At 38.7% G+C, this 26,652-nt stretch overlaps 2 protein-coding genes across 2 annotated transcripts; both read right to left on the reverse strand.

Annotated features, from left to right (window-relative positions):
• Positions 1 to 1,525: 1,525 nt before the first annotated feature.
• On the reverse strand, positions 1,526 to 5,741 carry LOC117301867. The gene is made up of 3 exons (XM_033785863.1): positions 5,648 to 5,741; positions 3,570 to 3,760; positions 1,526 to 2,274 (listed from the first exon to the last, which is right to left on the reverse strand). The coding sequence occupies exons 2-3, from the start codon at positions 3,739 to 3,741 to the stop codon at positions 2,192 to 2,194; spliced, it is 255 nt and encodes an 84-aa protein (XP_033641754.1). The 5' UTR covers positions 3,742 to 3,760; positions 5,648 to 5,741; the 3' UTR covers positions 1,526 to 2,191.
• Positions 5,742 to 10,158: 4,417 nt separating this feature from the next.
• On the reverse strand, positions 10,159 to 13,474 carry LOC117301869. Its single transcript, XM_033785864.1, has 3 exons — positions 13,368 to 13,474; positions 11,975 to 12,168; positions 10,159 to 10,874 (listed from the first exon to the last, which is right to left on the reverse strand). Exons 2-3 carry the CDS (start codon positions 12,153 to 12,155, stop codon positions 10,792 to 10,794), a joined length of 264 nt encoding a protein of 87 aa, XP_033641755.1. The 5' UTR covers positions 12,156 to 12,168; positions 13,368 to 13,474; the 3' UTR covers positions 10,159 to 10,791.
• Positions 13,475 to 26,652: the final 13,178 nt, after the last annotated feature.

A 26,652-nucleotide genomic window follows, 5' to 3' on the forward strand; every position in this document is an offset into this window, starting at 1 on the left:
GGTCAGCCCCAAGTGGCCTGCTTGTGGAGTGGGTCACTTGTGAAGCTGTCACCATGAGAGGGGGAGTGATCGTTCGAATAGCTCTTGTCAGGGGCTCACCGGAGTGAGCACCGTGGGGTCGACCCAGGGAAGCTAATCGAACGCACCCACTGTATCCGCCCTTAGACCGGTCCCCAATGATTTCATTGCATACACTGGTTTTATTGGATACAAAGGTTTAAATGCACTGGACACTATTGGTAATTACTCAAAATAATTGTGAGCATGAAAACTTAATTACTTGGTAACGATAATGGATAGCTGTTACGATCTTTCGATCGTCTACATACACTGTATGCATTATATTATTTTGTACATGTCAGTTTCTAATGTTTATACATCAGAAGGAATTGACTGCAAATATCCGTGTGAAATGGATGTGAGGGTCAAAGGTACATCGGGACCAGTTTTTTTTTATGAAGTTTTCAACACATTACGGTTTAAAGGCAGTGGACACTATCGGTTATTACTCAAAATAATTGTTAGCATAAAACCTTATGATGAAGAGTAATGGGGAGCAAAACATTGTGAGAAACGGCTCCCTCTGAAGTGACATAGTTTTTGAGAAAGAAGTAATTTTCCACGAATTTGATTTCGAGACCTCAGATTTAGAACTTGAGGTATCGAAATCAACCATCTAAACACACACAAGTTCGTGTGACAAGGTTTTTTCTTCTTTCATTATTATCTCGCAACTTCGACGACCAATTGAGCTCGAATTTTCACAGATTTGTTATTTTATGTATATGTTGAGATTGACCACGTGAGAACACTGGTTTTTACCAATAGTGTCCAGTGTCTTTAAAGTAAAACTAACTTTACTGTGCTGTGGTTGTGAACATACTCCAGGATAAAGCCCGGTTCATACTTCCTGCGAATGCGATTAACATTTGACGTTTCATGGCTGTTTCGCATCGAGTGATTCGCATCAGTTGAACAGTTCAACCGATGCGAATTATTCGTTACGAATTTGTGACTTCAAAGATCGTTTTGCATTCGCATATATGAAGTATGAACCGGACGTTACTTGTGGAAAGGTTTTATCCATGAAGGTTAAACCATTGGGGGAAAGTTGCGGACTGGTTTGTATCAAAGGCCGGTGTTTGCCAAATACAAATCCCAATTTATCCGCAAAATGTCGGCAAACTCTTTTCTGAGCAGTCTTCTATGATTTGACAAACTGATAAGGGCAAAATTCCATGGCTCTGCTTACACAAAATTAGGTGCTAACGGTTCCTGTAAAACACACAATTTTATTGGCTGTTAGCACAGAGTTCCACGGTAAGCAGAGCGGTGAAATTGGACAAAGATTTCATAGCAATGTGCACGTCTTCTGAGTATTCTGCTTTTGCCTGTCCAAGGGTATAGGAATTTGTTGCTTATTACCAAACGCGATTAAGTCAATCGAAAACTTGCTAAAAAACCGGTGGGTAATTTTTTTTGACCCAACCTTTTTTACACATAATAAAGAGACTCATAAACCAAGTTCATATGCTCATAATTCATTTATTTTATTTTATTTTTTACTCATTTAAAGGAAGAAACAGGGACAAACTTTGTCGAGAGTTGTTATCTTCATGAAATCTTAGTCTTAAGGTTTTGTTGATGTGTTTTTTAAAAACAGTGACATCGGAAAAGTTTGCAAATAGCTGAAAACATGTTATTATGTTTTCCTGTTCATACGACAGATGATGAAAACAAAATTCACCTGGGTTGTGATTTACCCAAGGAGTGTGAACATCTTAGACGTTTCCGATGCCAATGTGAAAACAGGGTTAAAGACCCCAAAATAACTTTGGTCAAAGGGTAACACTAGACTTTGTCATATAAACTTACGTTCTTCTGTTTTTGATCACACATTAAGATCTGATATAGGATTGCATAATTCATCATCTGATATTTCTGAGATTTTTAATTGTTTTAATTTACACAAGATTCGTTCTTTCTTTAGTTCATTTACAACTTGTTTACATAAATACCCATTCAGTAGTATTTTGGGGTCGAGCTCATGTCGCTCTTGGCTAATTAGTAGTCATTTTGTTTTGGTGCATAACACATTATTTGGCATTAGTTTACAAGTTAGACACTAAAATATATAACATTGCTTGTTGGGAATTGTAGGGTCCAGTCATCGTAGTGGTGCACTGTTTGTTTAGTTGCAGACGAGGTATCGGTTATTGTTATCGAAGCTCAGCCGCTTGTCACAGACGCATTGTTGGCCGTATCTGTCGCACGCTGGATGTTGAGAAAATAAAATAACAGGAAATAAGAAAGTGTACAAATTGGGTTTTTACTTCTCATGCAGGTTTTCACCAAAGATCCATGGGTAAAGGGAACGTATGATTTGACCCACTCTGCGAAAATGAGTCAGATGTCGCCAAATGCATTATTAAGTAATGGACAGTTAGTGTGGAAAACATCCACATTTTATATTTGCATGGTAAACCTTTAAAACACTTTTTAGGCACTAAAGCTATAAAAACAACAATTTTGTAATCATGCTTTAGTCTAATTTGTATCCTTTTGTGGAAAATAGTAGTTTAAATCATCACTTTACTTGTGATTCATTTTTTACAAAAAATGATATACTGGCTAGTTTCAAATGGGAGTAACTCAGCAACGCGATACATCCCAAAGCCTTTACCAAATAACTGCAGCTTGTGCGTTCTTTCAAGCCTTGCATATTAAAAAAAAAAAACAGTTGTCAACATCTGGCTCGTTTTGACAGAGCGGGTCACATTTGCAGCAACCCTATTTTTGAGCATTTATTTTAAAAGACGTTTTTGAGCTATCGCCAATAGCATTTTTGTCAACACAGAAAGTGCCATCTGTAAAAAAAAAAAAATGAGAAACGTTTCGAGCAAAACCATTTCTCTGATTCAAGTTTTGCTGGATACAAACTTGTACTTTTTTGTATGAACACAAACAATTAAAGTGAAATGATTCTAAAAAAAAGAAAGATTAGTTCTATCTAAGCAATTATGTGAAGCGCATTGATACGGTTTATTGTGGAACGCACTTATTAAGGATTTGTTTGTTATTAAATGGTTAACTCTGTTCCAGCTGTAGTGGTAGGTGGCAGTGTGCCTTTGTTGGCAGTTGATTCGGGTCAACAGCCCAATTCAGATAAAGCATTGCACACGTTTGGCAATATTGTCAAATACAAGTATTCTCACTTGGCGTATCCCATTATGTGCTAGTGTAACAAATCTGTGACAATTTGGACTCGATTAGACGTCGAAGTTCCAAGAGAAAAATTAAATAGTACCTTGTCGGCAGATAGGTGCGCTATTTATAAGACTTCGATATTATTATTAATAGTAGGGAGGTTTCGCATGCGAACGGATACGGTTAGTGCGACGGATACGTCATCATTATGACGTCATACGCTACTCGCTATCCGCTTTACGTGCGGACGACACTGATATCCTGCTTGCTACACGTAAGTAGGTTACGGATAGCTAAACGTTTGTGTATGCGTATCCGTTCGCATGAGAAACTTTCCCTAAGATTCGATATTGTTAACTTACTTTCCATGTCGTCTTTTGTGAGTGGTCCCATCTTTCCCCTGCCCCTGTTTCGTCCTTTGCCTCTCTTGACGAACTCCATCAGGTCGTCCACGGCGTATTCTTCTTCCTCAGCGAAGACGAAGGCAGTCAGGACGGCCAGAGCCATCACGGCGAGGAAAATCTTGGATGCCATTTTAGATTTTGTTTGTTTTCTGGAAGTAAAACACAAACGAGTGAATTGATAGTTTGACATTTTTGCATCAAGAATAATTAAGTATAGTAGTTTGGTTGTATACCTTTTATATCGATGTGTGTTAACACTGGATATAATTATAGTCTAAGGTTATTTTCAGATAAGGGAAACCGGACTTTGTAACAGTTCGTTTAAAGGCAGTGGACACTATTGGTAATTGTCAAAGACTAGCCTTCACAGTTGGTGTATCTCAACATATGCATAAAATAACAAACCTGTCAAAATTTGAACTCAATCGGTCATCAAAGTTGCGAGATAATAATGAAAGAAGAAAACACCCTTGTCACACGAAGTTGTGTGTGTTTATAGATGGTTGATTTCGAGACCTCCAGTTCTAAATTTGAGGTGTCGAAATCAAATTCGTGGAAAATTACTTCTTTCTCCAAAACTATGGCACTTCAGAGGGAGCTGTTTCTCACAATGTTTTATACCATCAACCTCTCCCCATTACTCGTCACCAAAAAAGGTTTCATGCGAATAATTATTTTGAGTAACTATCAATAGTGTCCACTGCCTTTAAACACAGTCGGTTGGTTTCAAATCGAAGAAGAGTTTGTGAGAGATTGTCCCACAATGCTTTCGCAAAGCTTCTTTTATTTTGGTTTAACGGGTTTGTGTTTGCTTTTTTCAATGTTAGGCAAAACTACTGCCCCTACAATTAAATTCTGATTTTTGTTTTGTACCGTTGCCTGACAATTCTTTACCTTTACATTTTAGGCAAAATGAGAACCTGCGAATTCATACACAAAAACATTCCAAAAAATTCGAATTGTGATCATCGATCATCTTTAATCGTTACATTTTCTCTACCTGTTCATCGTTCAGAAATAACGTCTTTTTGTCATAAAAACACCACGTATAGTGTCATAACAACACGATATGAAGCTGAAATTAAAGCTCGCAAGCCTCCGTTTCAACATTTAATGAGAACACACAGGTTAGCTTGAACAATGATCTGTAAATCTACAGCAACAATATCTACATGTGATTATTGCACGCACTTTCATGAAACTAATATTAAATGCCGCAACTAATAAGCAACGGTAGTATTGAAGCCTTTACAAGCTGTTTCTGGACTTTGACTGCAATTATTTCTCCAAAGGTTTAGTACATGTTCAGAATAAAAAGTTCAAATTTTGTTCGGCAAAAACCAAATATTTATGGTACGCAGTCCATGACAATAAACTGCACACAGACGGTCCATTCTAAACGAAACTATGCCTTACAAACTGTTGAAAGTTCAGTGTACATTTTTGTTTCCATTTTTCGGCAAAAGCCTGCAATTGTATGATGTGCTGACCATAAACTGAACAAAGACTGTAAGTTCTAAACGAAAGTTCCTCAAAATGACAGTATACAATTTGCAGAGTACATTGCAAAAGTATTTAACAATAAAGGCAATATTATCAGAATGTCCTACATTTAAGGAACATCAATTTAGCAATCAAAAATGAAAACTGATTGGGAATTTTTTTTTAAACGATCTTTGGTTGAACAAAGAATCCTTGTGAAGCGACATTGGCAACGATACTGATAAAGTAAGGAGAATCTTAACATGCAGTCAATTTCATAGAACTAGACAGCCCAAGGGCATAGCACAGACATATTAGGCCAGAGATAGCAGGTTCAAATCCCGCTCTAGTCATTGTTTCAGGATACAACTCAACATGTTTTATTCAGTTGTCTACAATTTGTATGAAGTGCTAACAGTTGAGTTTTAAACTGGCAATGTGCTTCTTGACAACACGAAGTGGATGGTTTTGTTTAGATTGCAAATAACACCGTAGCTTCAAGTAAAGATTGTATGTTAACAATCGGAATGAAATAGAAAAGTGTATGTACTCACCGATGCTGTACTTGGAGGAAAAGTCGATGTTGCTTTGGGTAGACGAGTGGAGAAGATGATTTCTTGTAGTCCAAAGGGTCCTCTTATATAGAGTTTCGATGCTCCGAAACATCTGGTAGCACCAGAATCATGTGAAGTAACGCGTATCGAACACTGCTGGGAACAAACCACCATTTCAAATAATAACTTCAACTTCACCGTCCATGCGGAGAGCTTATTTTATTAGCGTTTGTTATTTAATTTAGATGGTGTAGTTATGACGGGGAGTATATGAAATGTATGTCAGATGTAGACTTCTGAAGAGTTGATCCTTTCTTGTCTGATGATTACTATCTATTTTTGAAGCGTGTCCAGGAGCGTAACCATTTATTTATAAACTTCACAATCCCTAGACCGAATATGACATGTTATTACCTTTTTTTTGTATACGATTTTAGGTATAACAGATGTACATATAGACTTTATCGCAAATACCAATGCGCACGCGCAGACTGTTGAATGAGGTGCATTGTGGGATATATATGGATCAAATTTGGATACCAGCAAGACCACAATGCACCTAATTCTTAGCTGTACGCGCGCGCCCCGGTATTTGCGAAAAGGTCTATTAAAGGCACTGGGCACCTTTGGTAGTTGTCAAAGACTAGTATCCTCCCTTGATTATGTACAGGCCTATCGCAACATATGCAATAATAACAAATCTGTGAAAACTGAGACTCAATTGGTCATCGAAGTCGCAAGAGAATAATGAAAAAAGTGTAAGTTGCAAAACTAAAGATGCCCAAAGAAGGCGTCAGGTTTGAGGTTTTGCATAAGATTCAACTTTCTCAGTGAAAAATTACCTCAGTGAGAAATTACTTCAGAGGGAGCCGTTTTTTAAAGTGATGTTTGCCATCAACAGCTCTCCGTTGAACAATATCAAGCCAGTTTTATGCTAACAGTGTTTTTGAGTATTTGTTTACCACAAGTATCCTGTGCATTTAACAGTACGAAAATTCAAGTTTTAAAGGGGAATACCTCTCGTTTTTTGAACCGTCTCAGTTGACTGTTTTAATCCGACTAAATACACATTAAAGACAATGGAAACTATTGGTAATTGTCAAAGACAAGTCTTCTCACTTGGTGTATCTCGACATATTGCATAAAATGAAAGTTTGAAGTCAGTTGGTCATCGAAGTTGTCGAGACCTCAAATTCTAAACTTGAGGTCTCGAAATCAAATTCATGGAAAATTACTTCTTTCTCGAAAACTACGTCACTAATAGAGGGAGCCGTTTCTCACAATGTTTTATACTACCAACCTCTCCCCATTACTCGATACCTAGTAAGGTTTTATGCTAAACTATTTTGAGTAATTACGAATAGTGTCAACTGGCTTTAATTGAAATGCACAATTTATAACGGGTTTCTCATAATGACAATAAAGGATGACAAGGGGTGTCGACCGCGAAGGTCCCAGTTCGAATCCCACCCATGGCTGTTGTAACTTATTGTATGAGCTTTTCAAAAGTATGTTAACTTCCTGCGTCTAAAACCAATTCGTACTCGTTGGCTACTATCATATGTACACGTAATGACAAATTCGAAAGCAGTATCGATAAATATATTTGGTTGTTTCTTCACTCTTGCACACCGATAAGCACTGTGTACTTTCCCGGGCTCTATGAAAACAAATGAACAGACAACACTCGTTTGGATTCAAACCCAACAATCTGTATAGTTTATTCCTTGAGCATACGTTTAACCTATTGTTACTGAAGTTTGTTATTTGCTTGTCTCAAACCAAAGTCTACACCCTCTCCCAATCTTTTGTTTTGTCCTTCGTGTTCCCAGCCGCCTTTTGGTTAATCGTCCCCTATCCTTCACCACTGTTTGGTTTGTTTCGTTTTTCTGTGTGCTTCCGCCTATCGCCCTTTCGGGTATTTTGTAGTGTTGACTTGGCTGATTTCATTCCATATAGTAGATACATATAATTATATGTGTGTTGTGTTTTGTTACAAGTAGGGTTCTAAACTGTAGGCCTATAACATCTATTTTGAGTAATGTTTGTTCTGAAAAGAACCGGTGGCTAACAACTCAATAATAATGTGAGTCGTTATGACCAGACCAAACTAATTCAGAAGAGAAATTCGCATGGGCATTACCACAATCCTTTCTCCCGGTACTTCCTGCGAATGCAATTGTAAAGCGAATTTTTACGTCATAGCACTTTCTTTGCTGCGAATTTTTCGCAGGAGCTGAGCATATGTTCAACTGTTGCGAAGTATTCGTTGCGAAACTGTTAGGGTAGAGATTGATACTATGATGAACAAAAATCGCCAGGTGGCTTCCAATGTAACTTGATACTCGTATTTGAGAACCGTTATATAGCGCGCCACCATGCGTCTGCAAGAAGACATTTTATTGGTTCATTAGAAAGAAAATGACACTAATTGTACGCAACGTTCTCTTCATGTTCATATTCAGTTTATGTTACCGCTGGAGGCAGAGGGAAGGGGGGGGGGGTAGTACCATTGGCTCATATATCTTAATTAATTTGATAAATAAACAAATTTATAAAAGGAATGGTTCTGTACACTCTTGCTTCCAACAATATGTTTGCCTGCGAAAAGGCTGTTAAAAATTGTTGAACTCACTGTTTCAGTCACAGCAAAGACAAGGTTACACAGCCGATTTGCATAAAGGAAGTTTTTTTTATATAGAAGAGTTTGCGGTAACACCATGTAATGACTGTCTCTAAATGAGTTGGGGTGGTTCTGAAAAGGACCGTTGGATTAACTCGACGTTTCGATCAGTATGCTCTGATCGTCTTCTGGAGAATGCTGGACTCTGATGCTGCATGCTGCTTAAGTACTGGGCGGCGGATTAGCTAGGTGATGCACGAAGGCGGGAAACACAGGCGGGAAGTTTTTTTTATTATTATTATTTTAAAGGGTTTTGAAGATCAAACTTAATAACCCTACGTATTCACTGTGAATGAAGATGTATGTATATATAGAAGCGTCTCTAGTCGTCAGGTTTTTTGAAGAAAAAAAATATTCGAGTCAGCATTAATTTCTTGTGACGTTGTTTTACTAATAAAAAAATAAATAAAAACAAATTCGGCCATCTTCAAACGGTGTACAATTACTTGAAAAAAACATGCTGCACATGCTTCCATATCTGTGTTATGATTGGTCGATGTTACGAGCAAATTCGTGCGGTTTGTCAGCTTGCACCTTCCGTCGTCTGCACGCAGCGATTGCATAATGTTGTGTCACATAGTATTTTTTTTTCTGCAAGTCTCCGTCGGAAATGGATGCGAGCTCAAATGTAACTTATCATGGAAACAATAAAGGTAGTATCTGACATTATTCAAGAGCCTTGAAGTGTAACGTCACATGTTCAGACTACTTCGGACCTAGACTGGTCATTTTGCATTATCCACAACAAGAAAGACAGGTACCTGCTTCCCATTACCAGTGATTTCATTGGGTGTGTAGTGACCTAAATCGTCAATACACCTTAGTGTTTTTTATTGTTGTTGCATTTGGCACGCCATACAGCTACATGTACTGAACTTTGACCTCACTGTGCAAAGAGTTACATGTACATGTACAGCTGACCACGTGTAGTTTTTGCTAGCACTGAGTTGCACATGTTTTACTATTTCTCCATTTTTCGCGTTCGTTCTACTCAGCAATTTCCAGCGTATGTACAGCAGTTTTGTTCGTCAGTTGTATGAGTCAATTCGTCTTCGTTTCTCCGTCAAACTGTTTAGTCATTGTGAACTTTGTGAACACTATTTCTGTATTCTGTGGATTGGAATTGGTGTTCATCGTACCGTGCTACGGTCGGCGTTTTAACCTGTAGTGTAGCACTCCAGTCTTCAGGACCTCGACTTTTCTCCGTCATGGTGTGCAGATATTAAGTGGTGAGTTTTATTAGACATCCTTCTAAAGTAGTTTTGACTGACTACTACAGATGCAATGATGCCATGGATAAACGTGCAGTGGCATTCTGTTATACATAATGTTTTTCATGGGTCCGGGTGATGTGAGCGCAGCTGACAAACACCTCAGACCATAACAACTCAGCTGACCATGCACTCTTTATGTACAGTACATGTACTTTGCATATAATGTCAGTATAGGAATCGGCTGTGAGTGAAAAAAATGTTGGTGAAAGGTAAGTATGGACGGGGATTATACTAGGCTAGAGGCCACTCTCTGGCGTAGATCACGATCCTCGAAGTGTGACGTCAAACGTTCAGACTACTTGGGACCTAGAATCAACCAATGGGGGGCTTTTGGGACGCCAGGTTGCTGCAGACTTACCAAGTAAATAGGTTGTTCGTTGTTGCGTGCGCAGTGGTGTGCGCAAGCTCAGAATAAGATCAACCACGGACATTTACCTGGGAAGTGTGCTGCCACCTAGCGTTTCAAAGTCTCAAAGTCTTTCCGTGGAGTACTACAATTATTGTTTAACTGGCAGCGAACTACTTGAAAATAAAAACACGTTGAGACATAAGAGTTCTCTTTGCTTTTAAAACTAATTTATTTCAAACCAATCAAAAATAACACAACATGTTTCATGTTAAATTCTGGTAATCTAGAAACTATACCTCTTTCAGTTGTACATTACTTAGTTAAAACATGCCATTATCTCATGTAATACAAGCATTAAACTGTTGATAGTTGAAGAACTGGTGCAGGACTCTTTCGTCGAGTTTTGATTGGACATAGTTTCTGATAAAATGCTTTCAAGTTCTCTGATTTTGTCCTGCGTCAGTTATTAAAGTTACGTACACATACAAGTTCCGAGACATGCAAATCTAAATGTTAACAAATTGATGTAGGCCTACATTTCGATGTCATTGAAAACTTAAGATCGGACAAGTTAGATATCCATGCGCATGTCTGGATTTACTTTGTACTTGCAAATGTAATGCTATGGCACTTCGTAATGACGTCACAGTGACGTACTATCAATGAAAATAAGGTATGGTTTCTACCATTATAGTAACTTTTTGTTTACTGTGGTATAAATAAATTGTGTCTGTTAGGTGGATGGTTTTTAAGAGTTAAACAAAAGTAAGGAAGCACACTTTAAAACGTCATTGGGGCGGGGTCAAGATGTGTGGAGTCAGATCGTTGTGAGAGTAGTTTAACTATCGTGACACACCAAGAAACGGTCCATGCCAAACTTTCTCTTGTCGCACACGCAGCTCTGGCCGAACTTTTCGCAATCTGTAAAATAAACAAAATGAAAACAGTGAATACATGATAATAGTATCAACAATAAAATCAGGATTTGAAACTTTGCATGGGGGAAATACCATTATAGTGAAGGTTTGCGATAACGCCATGTAGTCAAAATCTCCAGAAGAAGATCAGATCATACTGGTTAATGGTCGAGTTAAAACCAACGGTTCTTTTCAGAACCACCCCAACTCATTGAGAGATTTTCTTAACTTGGTGTTACCACAAACCTTAACTATAACAATAACATCAACAACACCACAACATAACACCAAGAAAAATAGGTTATCTGATTGATAAACAGAATAATACCACATGTTGTTTTTCGTACAACCTAAATTGTTATTTTGTTTCCCCCAGTTTTTCATCTGAACTCTGCCGAACTTGTTTGACATTCGCATGTTTACGAGGTGCTGCCTTATCTGAGAGAGTCGTTTTTTTTTCAAGGTAGATCTCGAAGCCTTTTTCGGGAACATTTCTTGTTTTACTTCCAAAAACTACGCATATGCTTAGGAAATTATTCGTAACTAAAGTAAAATAGTGAAAAACACAATGACTTTGCGAGAATAAGATATCCAGCTTTTTGTTGTTGTGAGAAGTTATAATTGGCAAGCTAACTCCGAAACAGATGTTTCAAAAGTCAGTAATCTTTCAATAATTTTTCCAAACACGGTTTTTTTTTAAAGTTTGTTTTACAGGCCTACCGGTAGACAGGTTAGGTCACTAAGTGGTAAAAGCGACTAGTTGTTTTCGACTTCAATAACAATGCAGTATTTTATGTTATAAAGACACATAATATTTTCACCAGAATATAATCAAAAAACGGTTGTTATAAACATAGACATGTCTTAAACAAAGGGAACTAAAATATCTCATATTTTGTTTTGTTTTTATGTCTTTTGGCTCGGAAGGGATTCGGTACAAATGATGAATTTGTGTACTGTTTAAAATACTTAAGAGAAAATTTTGAACACAAATATTAACTAACATGTTTTATTGATTGTTTTTCTTTTTCGTTGTCGCAAAGATTTGGTACTGATGACGAGTCAATGTCAACTCCTTAAAGAAAATAAATTAGTTTGACTAACCTGTAAGATCATCTTTTGTCAATGGTCCCATTCTTCCTTTTCCACCTCGGTTCCTGCCTTTTCCTCTCTTGACGAACTCCATGAGATCCTCAACTGGGAAGAACTCCTCCTCCTCATCGGCCACAACGAAGGCAGTCATCACGGCAAGAGCCATAAGAGCAAGGACCAGCTTGGCAGCCATCTTTAGTCAAATTCTGCACAAAATGTAAACCAAGAAATATGTTCATGTATTTCCACTTATAACTGTTACACTTAGCTACCTGTTCATGTTTTGTTGTGCTGTCATTTAGCCTCTGCTATAGGGTCGAAGACTCTGCTAGGGTCGAACCGTCAAGATATTAGTTATTGTTTGCAGTTTAATACCACTGGTACTTTTGGTTGGTAAGTTGTTTGCAACAGCTAATTTTATTTTCTCAATAACGGAAGTAATACAGGCTATCAATAAAAAAAATAAGGCCTGTTGTGAAGCACTTAATAATATATAAAAGAGATGGAACAGTAGATTATTTTTGTTTGAAAGTTACTTAAAAGAGCAGTCAAGACTTTCACACCTTCAAACATTTTTGAGAACTCCCTTCCTATAATTATTTTATGCACCCTCGACTTCACTGCAAAATCGGAGTGGTTAAAATTGACGCCATGAGTTTTGTAACATACATACACCAAAAAGAGAAATGAACTTAACATAATTGTGTGTCAATTTTTACATTTGAGTTACATTTGACTCAGGCTTTGAATGCCATTTCCAAAGCATAATCTCGGTAGAGTCTTTACAGTGACAACTTTCCTCGACATCAGTACAAGTTGCCAACTGAACAGTTTCAAAATAATAATGAAAATAGAAAAATAATACTGAACAGTATACTGAACACCAACGACAGATTGCTTTTAACCTGCTTGGTGTTCGTTGGTAACATTCTATGGTTAATCAACGTTTAAGCAATATCGTTGTTCGGCCGTTGCACTGACTGGTACTCTGAAGATACCAATCAATGCATTGACCAGATAGCCAGTTGCCAGCGAAATGTCGCTTTGCATTAACTGGTACTCCGTTTGTGTTCGATGTTTAGATTGGGTAAAGCATAAACCAGAAAAAATGCTTGAATTGTCTTGTTCAAATCTCAGCTCCAATTTAAAGCTTCTCTTCAGCGGCATCTCTGGATTAGGCCACAACAACAATTTAACTAGCACTAAATAATTCTTGTCAGTAGGTAACGATTTTTTCAATATTTCAACCAGAAAAAAAGGAATACTTTGAGTTGAAACACATCGTTATGTTTTGCTTTCGATGTGCGGAGATACCATTCGTAGTCGGATTAAATACAAATTCAAAGTAAATATAAATGAAACAAATGCAAAACTGAAATGTAGAAATCGAAGTGGTTCCACTTACCTTTGTTGTTTCTCGAAGAGGAAGCAAGAATAATTCAGCAGGAGTGAATGTGTGTGGATGGTGTAGTTTGGACTGGCCTTATAAAGGATTCTGGCACCCTATCACCAACACGATAAAGCCAGCCAGTAAAAGGGTGTCGTGGCCCACACACTGTTGCCGACTTTGATTTGATTACCAGGTTTCCATTGATCAAGCATGTCCACCTTTCCTTTATTGATACCTGTTAATGACGAGACCAATCCTTTGATTTCTTTCTTTGTTTCGCGTGATCCGGTTTGGTCTGAACTGATTTCCAACCCCGCTATAATAGGCCCGAACGTATTATTTTGTAAGCAACAAGAGATATAATTGGTGTTCCAATTTAGATTAATTTGAAAACCAGCTCACAAATTTAAGTTCAACCCCCACCCCTGACAGCACGATGGGGAAACTAGTGTTTCGAGCTGTTAAAGGGACTTTACATTTAATATTTTGTTAGAATGTCAATAGATGGGTATTTGTATCGGGGATAAAGAGTTCCAAACTTTATCTGTGACGTCATTATATTGCTGAAAGTGTGTTTAGATTATTTTCACGAATCTGTACTTAACTGTAGATTCGTAACGATAGATTCGTAACGGAAAAAACACAATAATCGGTGAGACGGGAACATACAAACGAGCCAGCATAGAGCCAGCATAAAACATAAAGATAGGTTTAAAATAATTATACTATTTTGTAAACATAAAAAACGGGCAATAATTATTATTAAACAAATTCAACAGGGAACTATTGATAAAAACAGAAGTACCTTATGGAGACCTACTGCACAAAGGACACAACAAACAAAGTGAAAACAGGAGAAGTAGCCCAATAGATGGAGGGTTTGGGACACCAAACAATGCAAAACATGCTAAGAGAGATAAGTACACCATTATGATTCAGCAGCAATTTAACATATCCTATGTATGGCTTCTGATTGACACCTTTAAACATAGACCTTGACATTGAAATTGGAGGTCTCTCGTTCAATTTCTGCTCTATTCAATTTGTTTTGTTCAACCGAAAATCATTTAAAAGCCGTTGTTGTTCAAAATGCCACGTAGTTTACTCAAGCCACTGGGCACGTTTGGTATTAACTGTCTAAGACCAGTATTTTCACTCGGAGTTTCCCATCGTATGCATAAAATAACAAACCTATGAACATTTGAACTCAATTGGTTGCGAAGTTGCGAGAGTATAATAGAAGAATAAAAAAACACAAAAGTTGTGTGTTTAAAGATTCTTGATTTTTGTCCTCACCTGAGATCTCAAATTCAATTCAAATATTAATAAGGGAGAAATTACTTCTTTTCCCCAAAACTACGTTACTTCAGAGGGAGCCGTTTCTCACATGTTTGTTCGTCACATGTAATATTTTATGCGAACATTATTTTTGAGTAAAAACCAATAGCGTCAAGTGCCTTTAAGAATGTGTTGTCTCTTACACAGTAAAATAATCTACTGCACAATTTTCTTTATTCACATTGGACCCCACAGAAGACTTCTTTAGACAACAAAATTATTAGGTTGCGTGAAAGTGTGTTTCATAACTAAAAGACTGAGTCTATCTGCACAATTAATTGTGGATCCTGGTAAGTTGATGCGTTTAAAAAGCACTGGACACCTTCGGTAATGTCAAAGTCTTGTATTCCCACTTGGTGTTTCCCAATAAAAAAAAAAAAATATAAAATATGCATAAAATAACAAACCTGTGAAAATATTGACTCAATAGGTCATCAAATCTGCAAGAGTAAAAATCATCCATGTTCCACAAAATCTTTCAGAGGCCTAAGGTTTTGTTTAATATTTGAGTGAGGAATTACCTTTTTCTCAAAAACAATTAACGTTACTTCAGAGGGGGCCGTTTCTCATAATGTTTTTATACTATCAACAGCTCTCCATTGCTCGTTACCAAGTATTTTGTTAATGCTAACAATTCATTGAGTTCCTTCCAATACTGTCTAGTGCCTTTAAAACGGTAATGTTCTTTTACCGTACATTAACGTTTGTTACAGATTTATCAAACAACAAAACCCCCTTTCTTGTTTAGTCCAAAACTGGGCCAAATGTCATTGAGATATCAAAATCAATTACTCAATGATTGTCTATACAATAAACCACGCAGTAATCGTTGACGCAGATACCACGTTCGTCATCCACAGCAGTTAATTTCATCAAATTGAGGAGCCGTTCGTAATTAGACATGGTGTGGCACACCGAAGAATCACCCAAGTGCGAACCCCATACCCGGGCCGTCATCCTTTGCTTCACACCGATTGTCAAGGGTATGATTTAATAACATCTTAACTAGTAGTCACAGAGACGCACGTCAAGGAGGAGCCAGTTTCTTTTTCTGACATGTGAGAAAATTTATTTTGTAGTGGAACAGAAACAGTGACTTTGACTTTCTTGATTGGAAGATGTTTTATTGGTGAGGTAGGAAAGCATATAGTCACACAAAGAAAACAATTCTGTGTTTGAATGATGTTAGACGACAACCATGACAAACTAAATATTATAATGTTTGATTTGGAAAAAAATAAGAACAACGGCTTAAATAATCAGTAATTATTATTGATATCAGTACTCACTTTATCTAAAGACAAACTGTTGTATTTTGTTAAGAGCAGACTTGGTCTCGACGTTTCGAACTTTCAATACGGGATTCTAGCCTGGGGAAATACTCATGCTTCTTACCTGAACAAGCTATTAATCGTACAGAAGAAATCCTTGAGAGTTATAGCCAATTCTAGCTTTAGAGAGCACACTGCACCCCTTTTCAAGCAATTTAAAACACTCGATATTTTTAAACTGTATAAATATCATCTTGGGGTCCTTATGTTTAAGTTTGAATCTAACTTGTTACCAGGTAACATAAGACTCCTCTTTACACGAAATATTGACATCCATTCACATAACACGAGATCAGCTACTAAAATTCATATTGGAAAGGCTCGGACCACTTTATTTATAAAAACAGTCAGACATCAAGGCCCCCTACTCTGGAATCAGCTCACCCCAATACCTTCATTTAGAACTGTGCCCAGCTTAAAAAAATACATGAAAAACCTACTTTTAACCAGTATCGTCTAAAATGACACCACCTGTAACTACACGCGTACCATGATTATCCATTCCAAATTATCAAGTTTTTGTAATTTCCTAAATAATGTTCTGTTAATTTTCCTTTTTGTTATCAACTCTCAATATGTATTTATGGCTGCATAGCAAACAAATTTTTTTCAAAACAGTTTAATTACAAACAATCATTGTTTTGTGTTATTTTTGCTGTATGCACTATACCTTTCACCGTACCTTAATTTCAATAATCAATATTGTTATTGGTATAAACTAAAACCTATTAATTTATATTATAAAGGGTCCAGGCTCTGTACAAGCCTAGGCTTTTTCCTGGTGCCCTCCTCTTATCACTCGTTGTTCTTATTTCTTGTATGTTTCATGATTATTTATTGTGATATTTGGAAATAAAAAACAAACAGACAAACAAACAAACAGTATACTCTGCTCGTCTTCAGTCCAAAAAACTCACAATTTTATTAAAGACGAGCAGATTAAATTTGTCAATACCAAGCTGGCTCTGTCCTCTCAAAGCTAACAATTCCTCAAAATAAAATGCCTATAAAGTTTTCCCGCAAGCTACTAATAATAGTTTATTCGTATCCTTCACACCATGCAAAGTTTCAAAAATCATTTAAAGATTACTTTGAGGCACAGTACACCTTTAGTAATTGTCAAAGACCAGTGTTCTCCCTTGGTGTGGTATCCAAACACAAGCATAAATAACTTGAACTCTATTGTTCGTCGAGGTTGCGAGGGAATAATGGAAAAAAAACAACACCTTTGTCGCACAAGGGTGCTATCAAACGCTTGATGTTGATAACTCAGCTGAGGTCTTGAAATAAATTAAACCATTTTATTGAAAAATGTTTTCTTTTATTTTCAAAAACTACGTTACCTGAGCCGTTTCTTACACTGTTTATACTTTTGACAGTTCTCCATGGCTACTTACCAAGTAAGTCTGTAAGAATTACTTTGACCAACTACCAAAAGTGCCCAATGCTTTTAAGTCAAATTATTTTATTGTACACCTTGTTCTTTGTAGCATTGGTCCCTGCCCCTTTCCCTTTAGGTAAGATGGGTATTTGTCCCTGAACCTTCAGACCAACACGGACAGTTTGCTGTTTAAAACATGATTTGAGATAAAAGCAGACCCAAACGTAACTTTAAAAATAAAGAACAAGATACGAAAAGATTGTTTAAGTTTGTCTGGACATTTCTATTGAACGGATGGGGAGTAGTGGTGCGACTGAGCAAGAATAATCCGTGTGATAACTGGTCTCAAATGGCACTTGTACCCCCTTATTGGAATGGAATAACCTTCCTTTCATAACCTTAAAAAGCAGCGTGACATTCCGATGTTTAATTCGTTTTCAATGAGATTTTAATTTCTTCAATTAGATGTTATAATTTAAAGACATTGCACCACGCTGGACAGCACCATCTGCTTACGAGCTTATACGCTCATCAAATCACGTGTCAAACACGCCCACCGATGACCTCATAAAGGGGGCGATCAACCTTTTGACCAATCAGCACAGAGTGAGTGCGATCACCGAAGTATGATCAACCAATGCTGACCGGTTATTTGCTGTGTTGGAATTGTAACAACAACGTTTTGATTCACTCAGCAATGACATTGTAATTTGGAGTTGCCATAAAAAGATCTGGTTGTTTGTCATTTTGCCTTCGAGAAAGACTCTGCTGCTAGGGTCGAAACGTCACGCCATTTACTTGTTTTCTTACAAATCTTGATAGAGCAGCTTTCAAATACTTGGCAGAAATTTGATTTTGAAGAAGTGTTGGTACCAAAGATCGTTTAAAACCGCAAGGCAACTGGAGCTCTACTGTTGTTTACAACGTGAAGTACGGCATTGGGGCCATTTTGGTAAGCACATGTCTCGTTACCAAAAGTGTTTCGTTACCAGAGTGTTCGAATGCACATATCCGTTGTTGCATCAAAGTTGCTTACTGAAATGGCGCCTGGTGCTGACTTCGCATTGCAGCCCGAGTTGTCCACATTGTACCATCCTTGGTGGTTATCAAGCGATTGGCTGCACAGGTAATGTAAGTAGGGAAATGGTAGGTGTGCGCGTATGTTTACCATACGCATTGCAGGCAAAGTCTGCCTCGATTGACGTCACAAAAGGGGTAGGCGGACTCAGCCCCCCAAACAACTTTATATATTTTTTAAACGTATAAATCGTGACAAACAATTACTGAAAAATTTGTTTTATTGTTCGTAAGCATATACTCTTATGTTTGGAAGAAAAAAAAAGTATATTTCCAGGTGACTTTAATGTTCTCTTATGATTAAGACTAAGGACAATGTCACCGGTTTACCTTTGCGATTTGGGTTATAGTTTGATGGCATACGAAAGCAATACAAGAGAGCAATAATAAAATTATAACTTGGGGTTTCTTATTTTCATGACATTTAGGTTTGCCTTGTTCAAACCAGCACCATTTAGAATCTACCCTGGACTTCCAATTGAGGGTTACTTCTGTTGTTCAATTGCTTTGTTTTATCGATTTTGTATATTTTGGAAATGGACCGGGTGCGATTTTTTTTTCACCAAACGACTTTGCAATGATTTGGTGAAAGAGCGGCAAGGGAAAAAAATATTGCAATGTTGTTTGGGGGACAAACATCCACAGGGGTCGACCCAGGGAAACTAAAAGAACGCACCATCTACAGGGTGGACAGAGTCATAACAAGCCGCCAAGAGTAGATAACTCAGTGGCCGAGACAATGTGAAGTGGGTTCGGGTCCCGGTTTTTCACTTAACATGCTTCACGACTCCCAGAAATAAATTGACACAGGTTAGACACAGGTCCTGTATTAACGACTAGCAGCACAAGTGCCCCATTTTGCTTCAGGTGCTGCAAAAACTCCGAAGGAGTTGGGGAAACTTTAGTAATGAATTAATTGTTAAGTGTTTGGAATGTTTGCCATACAATGACTCTCGGTAACTTATTGTGGGGGTGACTATTGTGGGTATGGGTGCTGGTTGGACCTGTCATGCCATTCCATTGCAGAGACTTTCTACAGTGACATAGAAAGGCGCTAGCCCAGGCTCCCCAACCGACGAACTGGTGTCCTTAATATAGAAGGCGAGGAAATATACCGCTACGCCAACCCGCCATGAAGCTATAATCAGCACATGAATAAAACCCAAAACACAATTTGTTTTGTAAATCAAAGATTATGATTATAATAATATTATGATTGATTTCTAGGATTCTTGAAAAATGTATATAACATTAAACCTGCAATGTTGGTTTTTTTCATCTCGGAGTACTTGGGGGTAACAGACATCTAAAATGGCCCCGTTCAGTTCAAAAGCGTATTTATACAGACCTTTTGCAAATACCCATTTCGCAAGCGCAAACTGTTGAATAAGGTGCATGCTGGTCTAGCAAGCAATCAGGAGTGCGTTTTTGCGACCCCGACCAAAAGCCAACCGACTCAACAAGTCGGTTACCGGTTGGTCTGAACAGCATCGTCACCGCGCTCAACCGAGCACGCGAAAACGCTCAATCGTTGACCAATGTTTCTGATTGGGGTCTCCAAAACGCACTCTAAACTTGAGCGCCAGCCAGACCAGCTTGACCTCATCATTTCACGCCTATACACCACGCGTATCGAGGAGTGTCCGTTTTGTTTTTGATTGAGAATAATTTGTAAGCTAACTCATCAATCCAACGATCTACTAAGCGGAGAGAAAGATGTTTGAGTTGGTTGAAGGAAAAATTTCAAGTGGCTGAGACACACTATTGGTTAACAATCCACCCGAAAGTGGCGGAGCCTATTAATGGGACTGCGACCTTTAGACACGTCTTAGCGCCCTCTAGTTTCTTCTTTTTAACTCCGTATTATTTTTGTTTTACTGTGTAACATGAACAACGCCCTCTTGTGCTAAGAATTTACCGCTGATTAGAAGCTGACAAAGAGAAAGACTGTGCCCCTGTCTTTATCCAAGTGATAAAGACAGGTACCTCATACTTAGACCCAGTGGTTCAAGTATAGAATCATTTCATATGATAAACTTGCAGTAACGTAAGCATTCTCTATGTGTTTTGAATGGTCCGAGATGACGTTTGGCAGCTGCACTTGCGGTCATCTTCATATGAATCTAGGTGAAAGGTGATGATGGACGAGAATTTACGCTAGAGGCCACTCTCTGACGTTATGTACGAGCCAGGAAGTGTGACGTCATTGGTCAGGCTAGCAGAGAGTTAGCCTGGGCGTCTGACGTCACACTACGTGGCATACTGCACGATTAGCAGACGACCGAAGGTAAGCTCTCCATCTGTGTTTTGATTGGTTCGAGGTTATGTTTGTCAGCTGCACCCATATCACCACGGACCAATCAAAACACATGTGGAAAGCTTACGTCGCTGCACGTTTATACATACCGATGATATCATTGTATCCAATATAACCACTGGTTCTGAAAAGCAAGTACCTGACTTGTTCCGTCCTTGCGGAGAGAGCCATGAGACCAGCCACTGTGTAGCAAATACAACGTCCCTCAGTGGACAGTGGCAGTGGACACTATTGGTAATTACTCAAAATAACTATAAGCATAAAACCTTACTTGATATTGAGTAATGGAAGAGAGGTTGATGGTATAAAATGTTGTGAGAAACGGCTCCCTCTGAAGTGACGTAGTTTTCGAGAAAGAAGTATCTTTTCACGAAGTTGATTTCTAGACCTCAGCTTTAAATTTTGAGGGCTCGAAATCAAGTGTCTGAAAGCACACAACTTCCTGTGACAAGTGTTTTTTTTCTTTCATTCTTATCTCGCAACTTCGAGGACCGATTGAGCTCAAATGTTCACAGGTTTGTTATTTTTATGTCTATGTTGAGATACACCAAGTGAGAAGACTGGTCATTGGCAATTACCAATAGTATCAAGTGTCTTTAGAGAAGCCGGGAGAGAGTTTTTGCGTTGGCCTTTAAAAACCTGACGTCAATTCCGGTGTCCCAGTAGACTCGATTCAAGTCTCGTTCTCGTGCGGAAGATCCCTAAGCACCCGGCTCCGTCAATTAGGTAGCTATTTTGGTCCCAAGAATAGGTTGGGTAATGCAGAGCATCATAAAGCAATAGTTTTCTGAGATTGGCACGGGATTTGGACTTGAGTCAAGTCTAGTGTCCCAGGGCATTATGTCCACCGGAGATTCGGTCCCCCATGGGAAATTAGCATGAGCTGTAGGAGGATGGTCCAAAGAGGGCGCTTTCAGAAGAGGTTTGTACAGAGGGTGCGTTCGATTAGCTTCCCTGGGTCTACCCCGCGGTGCTCACTCGGGTGAGCCCCAGCCTGACGAGAGCTAAACGAACGATCACTCATCGCTCTGGCACTCACGTCATGCACATGGGCCAGCCCCCAAGTGACCCACTCCTTCAGCAGGGCACTGGGGGCTGACCCGGGTGAGCCCCTGGAATGACGTCAAAGCTGTTCGAACGCACCGGGGGCAGACCGGAGTCGACCCAGGGAAGCTAAACGAACGCACCCAGAGTTTGCCATTTATGGGGGAACCGAATCTCCGGGGAGACAGACTATCCTGCCACACCGGACCCCATAGGAGCCGGAGATTTGTCCACGGTGCTTGTGTGTCCCCCTCATGGTAAACAGAAGTTGAATCGAGAGAGGGCGCTATCCGACGAAGTTTCTACACATCAATTCAATGTAAGTGATACAAATAATCCGTGGGACAGATTCTTCTGTCAAGGGTCTATTTTGATAGAGCTGCTTAGACCTAAGTTGTTGCTTGTAACATTACAGCTACGCATACATGAGTAGGATACCAGTCACAAATTGTACATGTGCAGAGTAGTTTGAATGATAATCGTAATCTGGTAGCATAAGTGTGTTCTGCTAAGCTGCGTTTTGTGCTTATTAGCATCTCTATGAAATGGGGCCCTGGGTCCAAACCTTTGCTACTTTGTAATTTGGAATTGAGAATTAAAAGTCGACGCTCTGACTCGCAGTTTTGTTATTTTCCAAGCGATCCAACACGGACGACTAGTACCCACACAGACGTCTCCCCTCCAGCGACATGGAGACACTTATTGGATTGGGGGCGCTAATCTGATTCAATTGCGTCTTCTAATTGGACTAAGATTAGGCTCTTCAAGCGAACAGTTCAATCCTAAGCCGTAGGTAACCCAACATGCACCGTCTTCACATAGCAAAACCTCCCCAAGGCTAACATGATTATTTCGCTTTTATTTGCAACCACATGACCGTACATTTTGTAAAGGCACTGGCAGGACACCTTTGGTTGTTTTCGAAAACTCACTTGGTGCGTCCCAACATTAGATATATATATACAAAAAATGTGCAATTTGACTCAAATGGTCAATCCCATCAAAGTTGCAAGTGAATAATGAAAGATAAAACACCCTTGTTGCACAAATTTGTGTGCTGCCTATTATATTGAACAAATGTTTATGCCGCGGCAGCCTTAATTTGAGTGAGATGACCCTATTTCTAAAAGACTACGTTACTTCATTGGTACCAGTTTCTCGTTATGTTCTATACAACCAACTGCTGTTTCCCATTGATTGTTACGTTAAGCTTTTATGCTAAAACTTATTTCGAGTAAATGCCAATTGTGTCCAGTGGCTTTGAAAACAACTATATCACGAGAGTGAATGAAAAGTGACTGCTACACAATTTTTTCCAAGCCAGCATTACAAGCGATTCTCTTCACTTACAAGCAGTGACTGTCTATGGGTCGTGTCACACATGGCTTTTTTACAGAAAACTAGTTCCAGGCGGTCACCAAGAAGAGCAGGGCAGTCACATTTAAATTTGCTTACATTAGTCTTGGGGATCGCAAGACATTGTTTGAACAAGTATTCATGTGCAAATTGATTTTGTAGCATGAACTGCACTAGGATACTTTTTGGGACGATAGGTGGCAGCAGACTAACCGGGTGAAGCCATTGTTCTCAGAATTATGCGCATGCTCAGAACTACGTAAACAATGGTAATTTACCCGGTAAGTCTGCTGCCACCTAGCGCTGAAAAGTCTTCTATTAGTTGCCATCAAGTTCCCTGCAAAAGTTGATTGTGTGACAAGGCCCTCCACTAAACTGATTAATATGTTTCGGGAGTTGTTGATCTTAGAGCTAACCTCCAAAGTCTGTGAATGTTGTTTCAATGTGCATAATCCAGGACGTCAATGTTCCTACTGCCTGAAGCAATAATTATTGAATTACGCCTTACGGAATTTCTTTCCCTGCATCCAACTTTGGTAGAATTTCCTTTTCCAACCCAATAGTTGTGAGAAACGGCTCTCTCCAAAGTATCTTAGTTTTGAAAAAGATGTATTTTACTCAAAATCACACTTCAGGCCTGAAAGACCCTTTTTCAGGCATCTGAAAGCACACACAAAATAATAATGTGCAAACAAGTTTTTCCTTTTCAATATTTTCTTGCAATTTTGATGACCACTTTGTATTTGGATCCATCAAGTGAGAATAATTGCATTTGGCATTATTACCAAAAGGTGTCCAGCCGTCGATTTCACCAAACTCTTCCTAACTTAGGATTAATCTTAGGACTTAAGGACGGGTTCAGTTTCGTATCCAAATACGTAGGACGCATTGAACCCATCCTAAGTTAGGACGAGTTACTCGTCCTAACTCGAGTTAGGATTAATCTTAGCGTTTCGTGAAATCGGCTGCAGTGCTTTTGATTGAATACTTACTAAATTCATCCACAAGAATATAAATATAAAACGATTAAAATATGATGATGTTAGCACCGAGGTAAAAGGGGGTCATGTAGAACGGGTCTTCTTTATACCGAGCGCTAATCCCGTCCTAAGACACTCCTTGTCCTTAGCAGTTAATTGGTTTAGGCTGAAGATGGTCATCGGCCGGACTGAATACAGGATTAACTCCACTTGAACCGTTCCATATTTTAGGTCACAAGGGGATTAGAAATGAGCAATTAATTGAATGTTGTATCCAAGGCCCTATTTCATGAAGCCTGTAAGCGCAAAAAATTGCTAAGCATGAAGATTCTGCCATTAAAAACAGGATCACCAATCAAATTTTCAGGCGATTTTCAGGATAAGCACACAACAGCTGAATGCCAGTAACAAGCAATATGCAACAAATCAAAATTTGGTTGGAAATTTTGTTTTTAATATAAAGGAAGAAATGTCATGCTAAGCAAATACAGGCTGTATGAAATTGGGCCCTGGGCAAAGAGCACTGTGTACTTCTTAAGGGGTCGGAAGGTATTCACTACTGCTTTTCCAGTTGCAAAGAGTTACATGCAAAGATTATAGAGCGCCGCAAGGCGCAAGATGCGGAACTGAAGCTTTATCTATTGTTGGAACGTGAAATACGCATGGGCGCCATTTCAGCAAGTGATTGTTTTGTTTCCCATTGATAGGAATGGTCATTGATAGGAATGGTCATTGTCTGCACTGATCTGCACAGGTCTATTGTTGTATCAAAATAGTTACTTGCCGAAATGGCGTCCAGTGGGATTTCACATTCCAGCCAGAGTTCCGCATCTTGCGCCTTGCGGCGCTATATTATCTTTGGTTACATGTACATGTACAGCTGAGACCACATGTAGTTTTTTCTAGCACTGAGTTGCACATGTTTTAATAGTTCTCCATTTTTCGCGTTCGTTCTACTCAGCAATTGCCAGCGTATGTACAGCAGTTTTGTTCGTCAGTTGTATGAGTCAATTCGTCTTCGTTTCTCTGTCAAACTGTTTAGTCATTGTGAACTTTGTGAACACTATTTTTGTATTCTGTGGATTGGAATTGGTGTTCATCGTACCGTGCTACGGTCGGCGTTTTAACCTGTAGTGTAGCACTCCAGTCTTCAGGACCTCGACTTTGCTCCGTCCCGGTGTGCAGATATTAAGTTGTGAGTTTTATTAGACATCCTTCTAAAGTAGTTTTGACTGATTACTACAGTACACTGGACACCTTTGGTGATAATCAAAGACCAGTATACCGTGTATCCAAAACACACATAAAAGTAACAAATCTTTAAACAAATTGATTCAATTGGTCATCAAAGTTGCAAGAGAGAATACTACTGTATTGAAAAATATTTGTGTGCTTCCAGATGCTATGGTTTGTATGCTAGCAATTTTTCGTAATTACCAATGATGTCAAAGGCCGTTAAACGTCACTAATATCTTAAAACAATGTAAGTCAACATGGTAGGGTGGGTTGGAGGAATGATTATAAAACGTTACCCACATGAGCTGACACAGGAGCCTAGATATAATCCACTGTTTAAAACTAGTTTCGGTGTTGTCTTGAACCAGATCAGACCCCCCCCCGAGACACAAATTCTTGGTCAGTGAGATCTCAAACGATTCCCTTAATAGCCCACACTAAAAACAATTTATCCACCTTCGGTTTAAATCACACAAATTATACATTCATTGTGTACCCGCTATGTGTGTCGTGTTCCCTGTTTGCTTAAGCAATAACAAACACTTAATTCACTTTACACTAACAGGGTCCAAACTACTTCGCTCATCCAGCTTTAGTAAATATATTGACTTTATTGATCAAACAATCAGCAACAATTAGGACAAGTTAGTCATACTAAACTACTTTACCGTTAATAGGCTGAAACAGCGCCCTCTCTCGGTTATAGGAAGTGCGTGGCACACCATTGTTTTGTCATGAGCAAGTGAAAGGGAATGTGAACTGGACAGAAATAGTGAATTATAAACTAATTCAAATATATTGCACTTTAAAGAAATATATAATTATTTTGAGATATTTTAAACTAAAGTACAATTGTTTTAGTACTTATTTATCTATTCTAAAATAACATGCTTTTCCTGGGCAACACAAGACACCATGATTTGTGATTTTTGTTCTACACCCCAGTCTTGCAATAAAATATAATATTAAGATAACCAAAACAAAGTGCTCTTTGACTACAACAGAGTACATCAGTTAGCTATAACATGAATTAAGATGGACTCAACACGTTTTGTGAATTGCGCCCTCTGCTTAGCAATTAGCTTGGACAATGGGGGATACTAGACATTGGGTGCGTTCGTTTAGCTCCCCTGGGTCGACCCCGGTGTGTGGCGTGTTTTTTTTTTCCAGGACAAACGTGTGCAGATAATTACCCACGTTCGTCCTGGAAAAAAACCCCCGCCACACACCGGCGGTTGAC

This window comes from Asterias rubens, chromosome 17 (genome assembly GCF_902459465.1).
Source record: "Asterias rubens chromosome 17, eAstRub1.3, whole genome shotgun sequence".
In the NCBI taxonomy this organism is placed as follows: domain Eukaryota; kingdom Metazoa; phylum Echinodermata; class Asteroidea; order Forcipulatida; family Asteriidae; genus Asterias; species Asterias rubens.

Bases quoted from the DNA above. Each gene is read 5' to 3' on its own strand.
- LOC117301867 (XM_033785863.1), bottom strand. From the start codon at position 3,741: ATGGCATCCAAGATTTTCCTCGCCGTGATGGCTCTGGCCGTCCTGACT. The intron at 2,275-3,569 runs GTAAGTTAACAA...CTCAACATCCAG, and splicing joins CACAAAAGACGACATGGAAA to CGTGCGACAGATACGGCCAA.
- LOC117301869 (XM_033785864.1), bottom strand. From the start codon at position 12,155: ATGGCTGCCAAGCTGGTCCTTGCTCTTATGGCTCTTGCCGTGATGACT. The intron at 10,875-11,974 runs GTTAGTCAAACT...TTTATTTTACAG, and splicing joins GACAAAAGATGATCTTACAG to ATTGCGAAAAGTTCGGCCAG.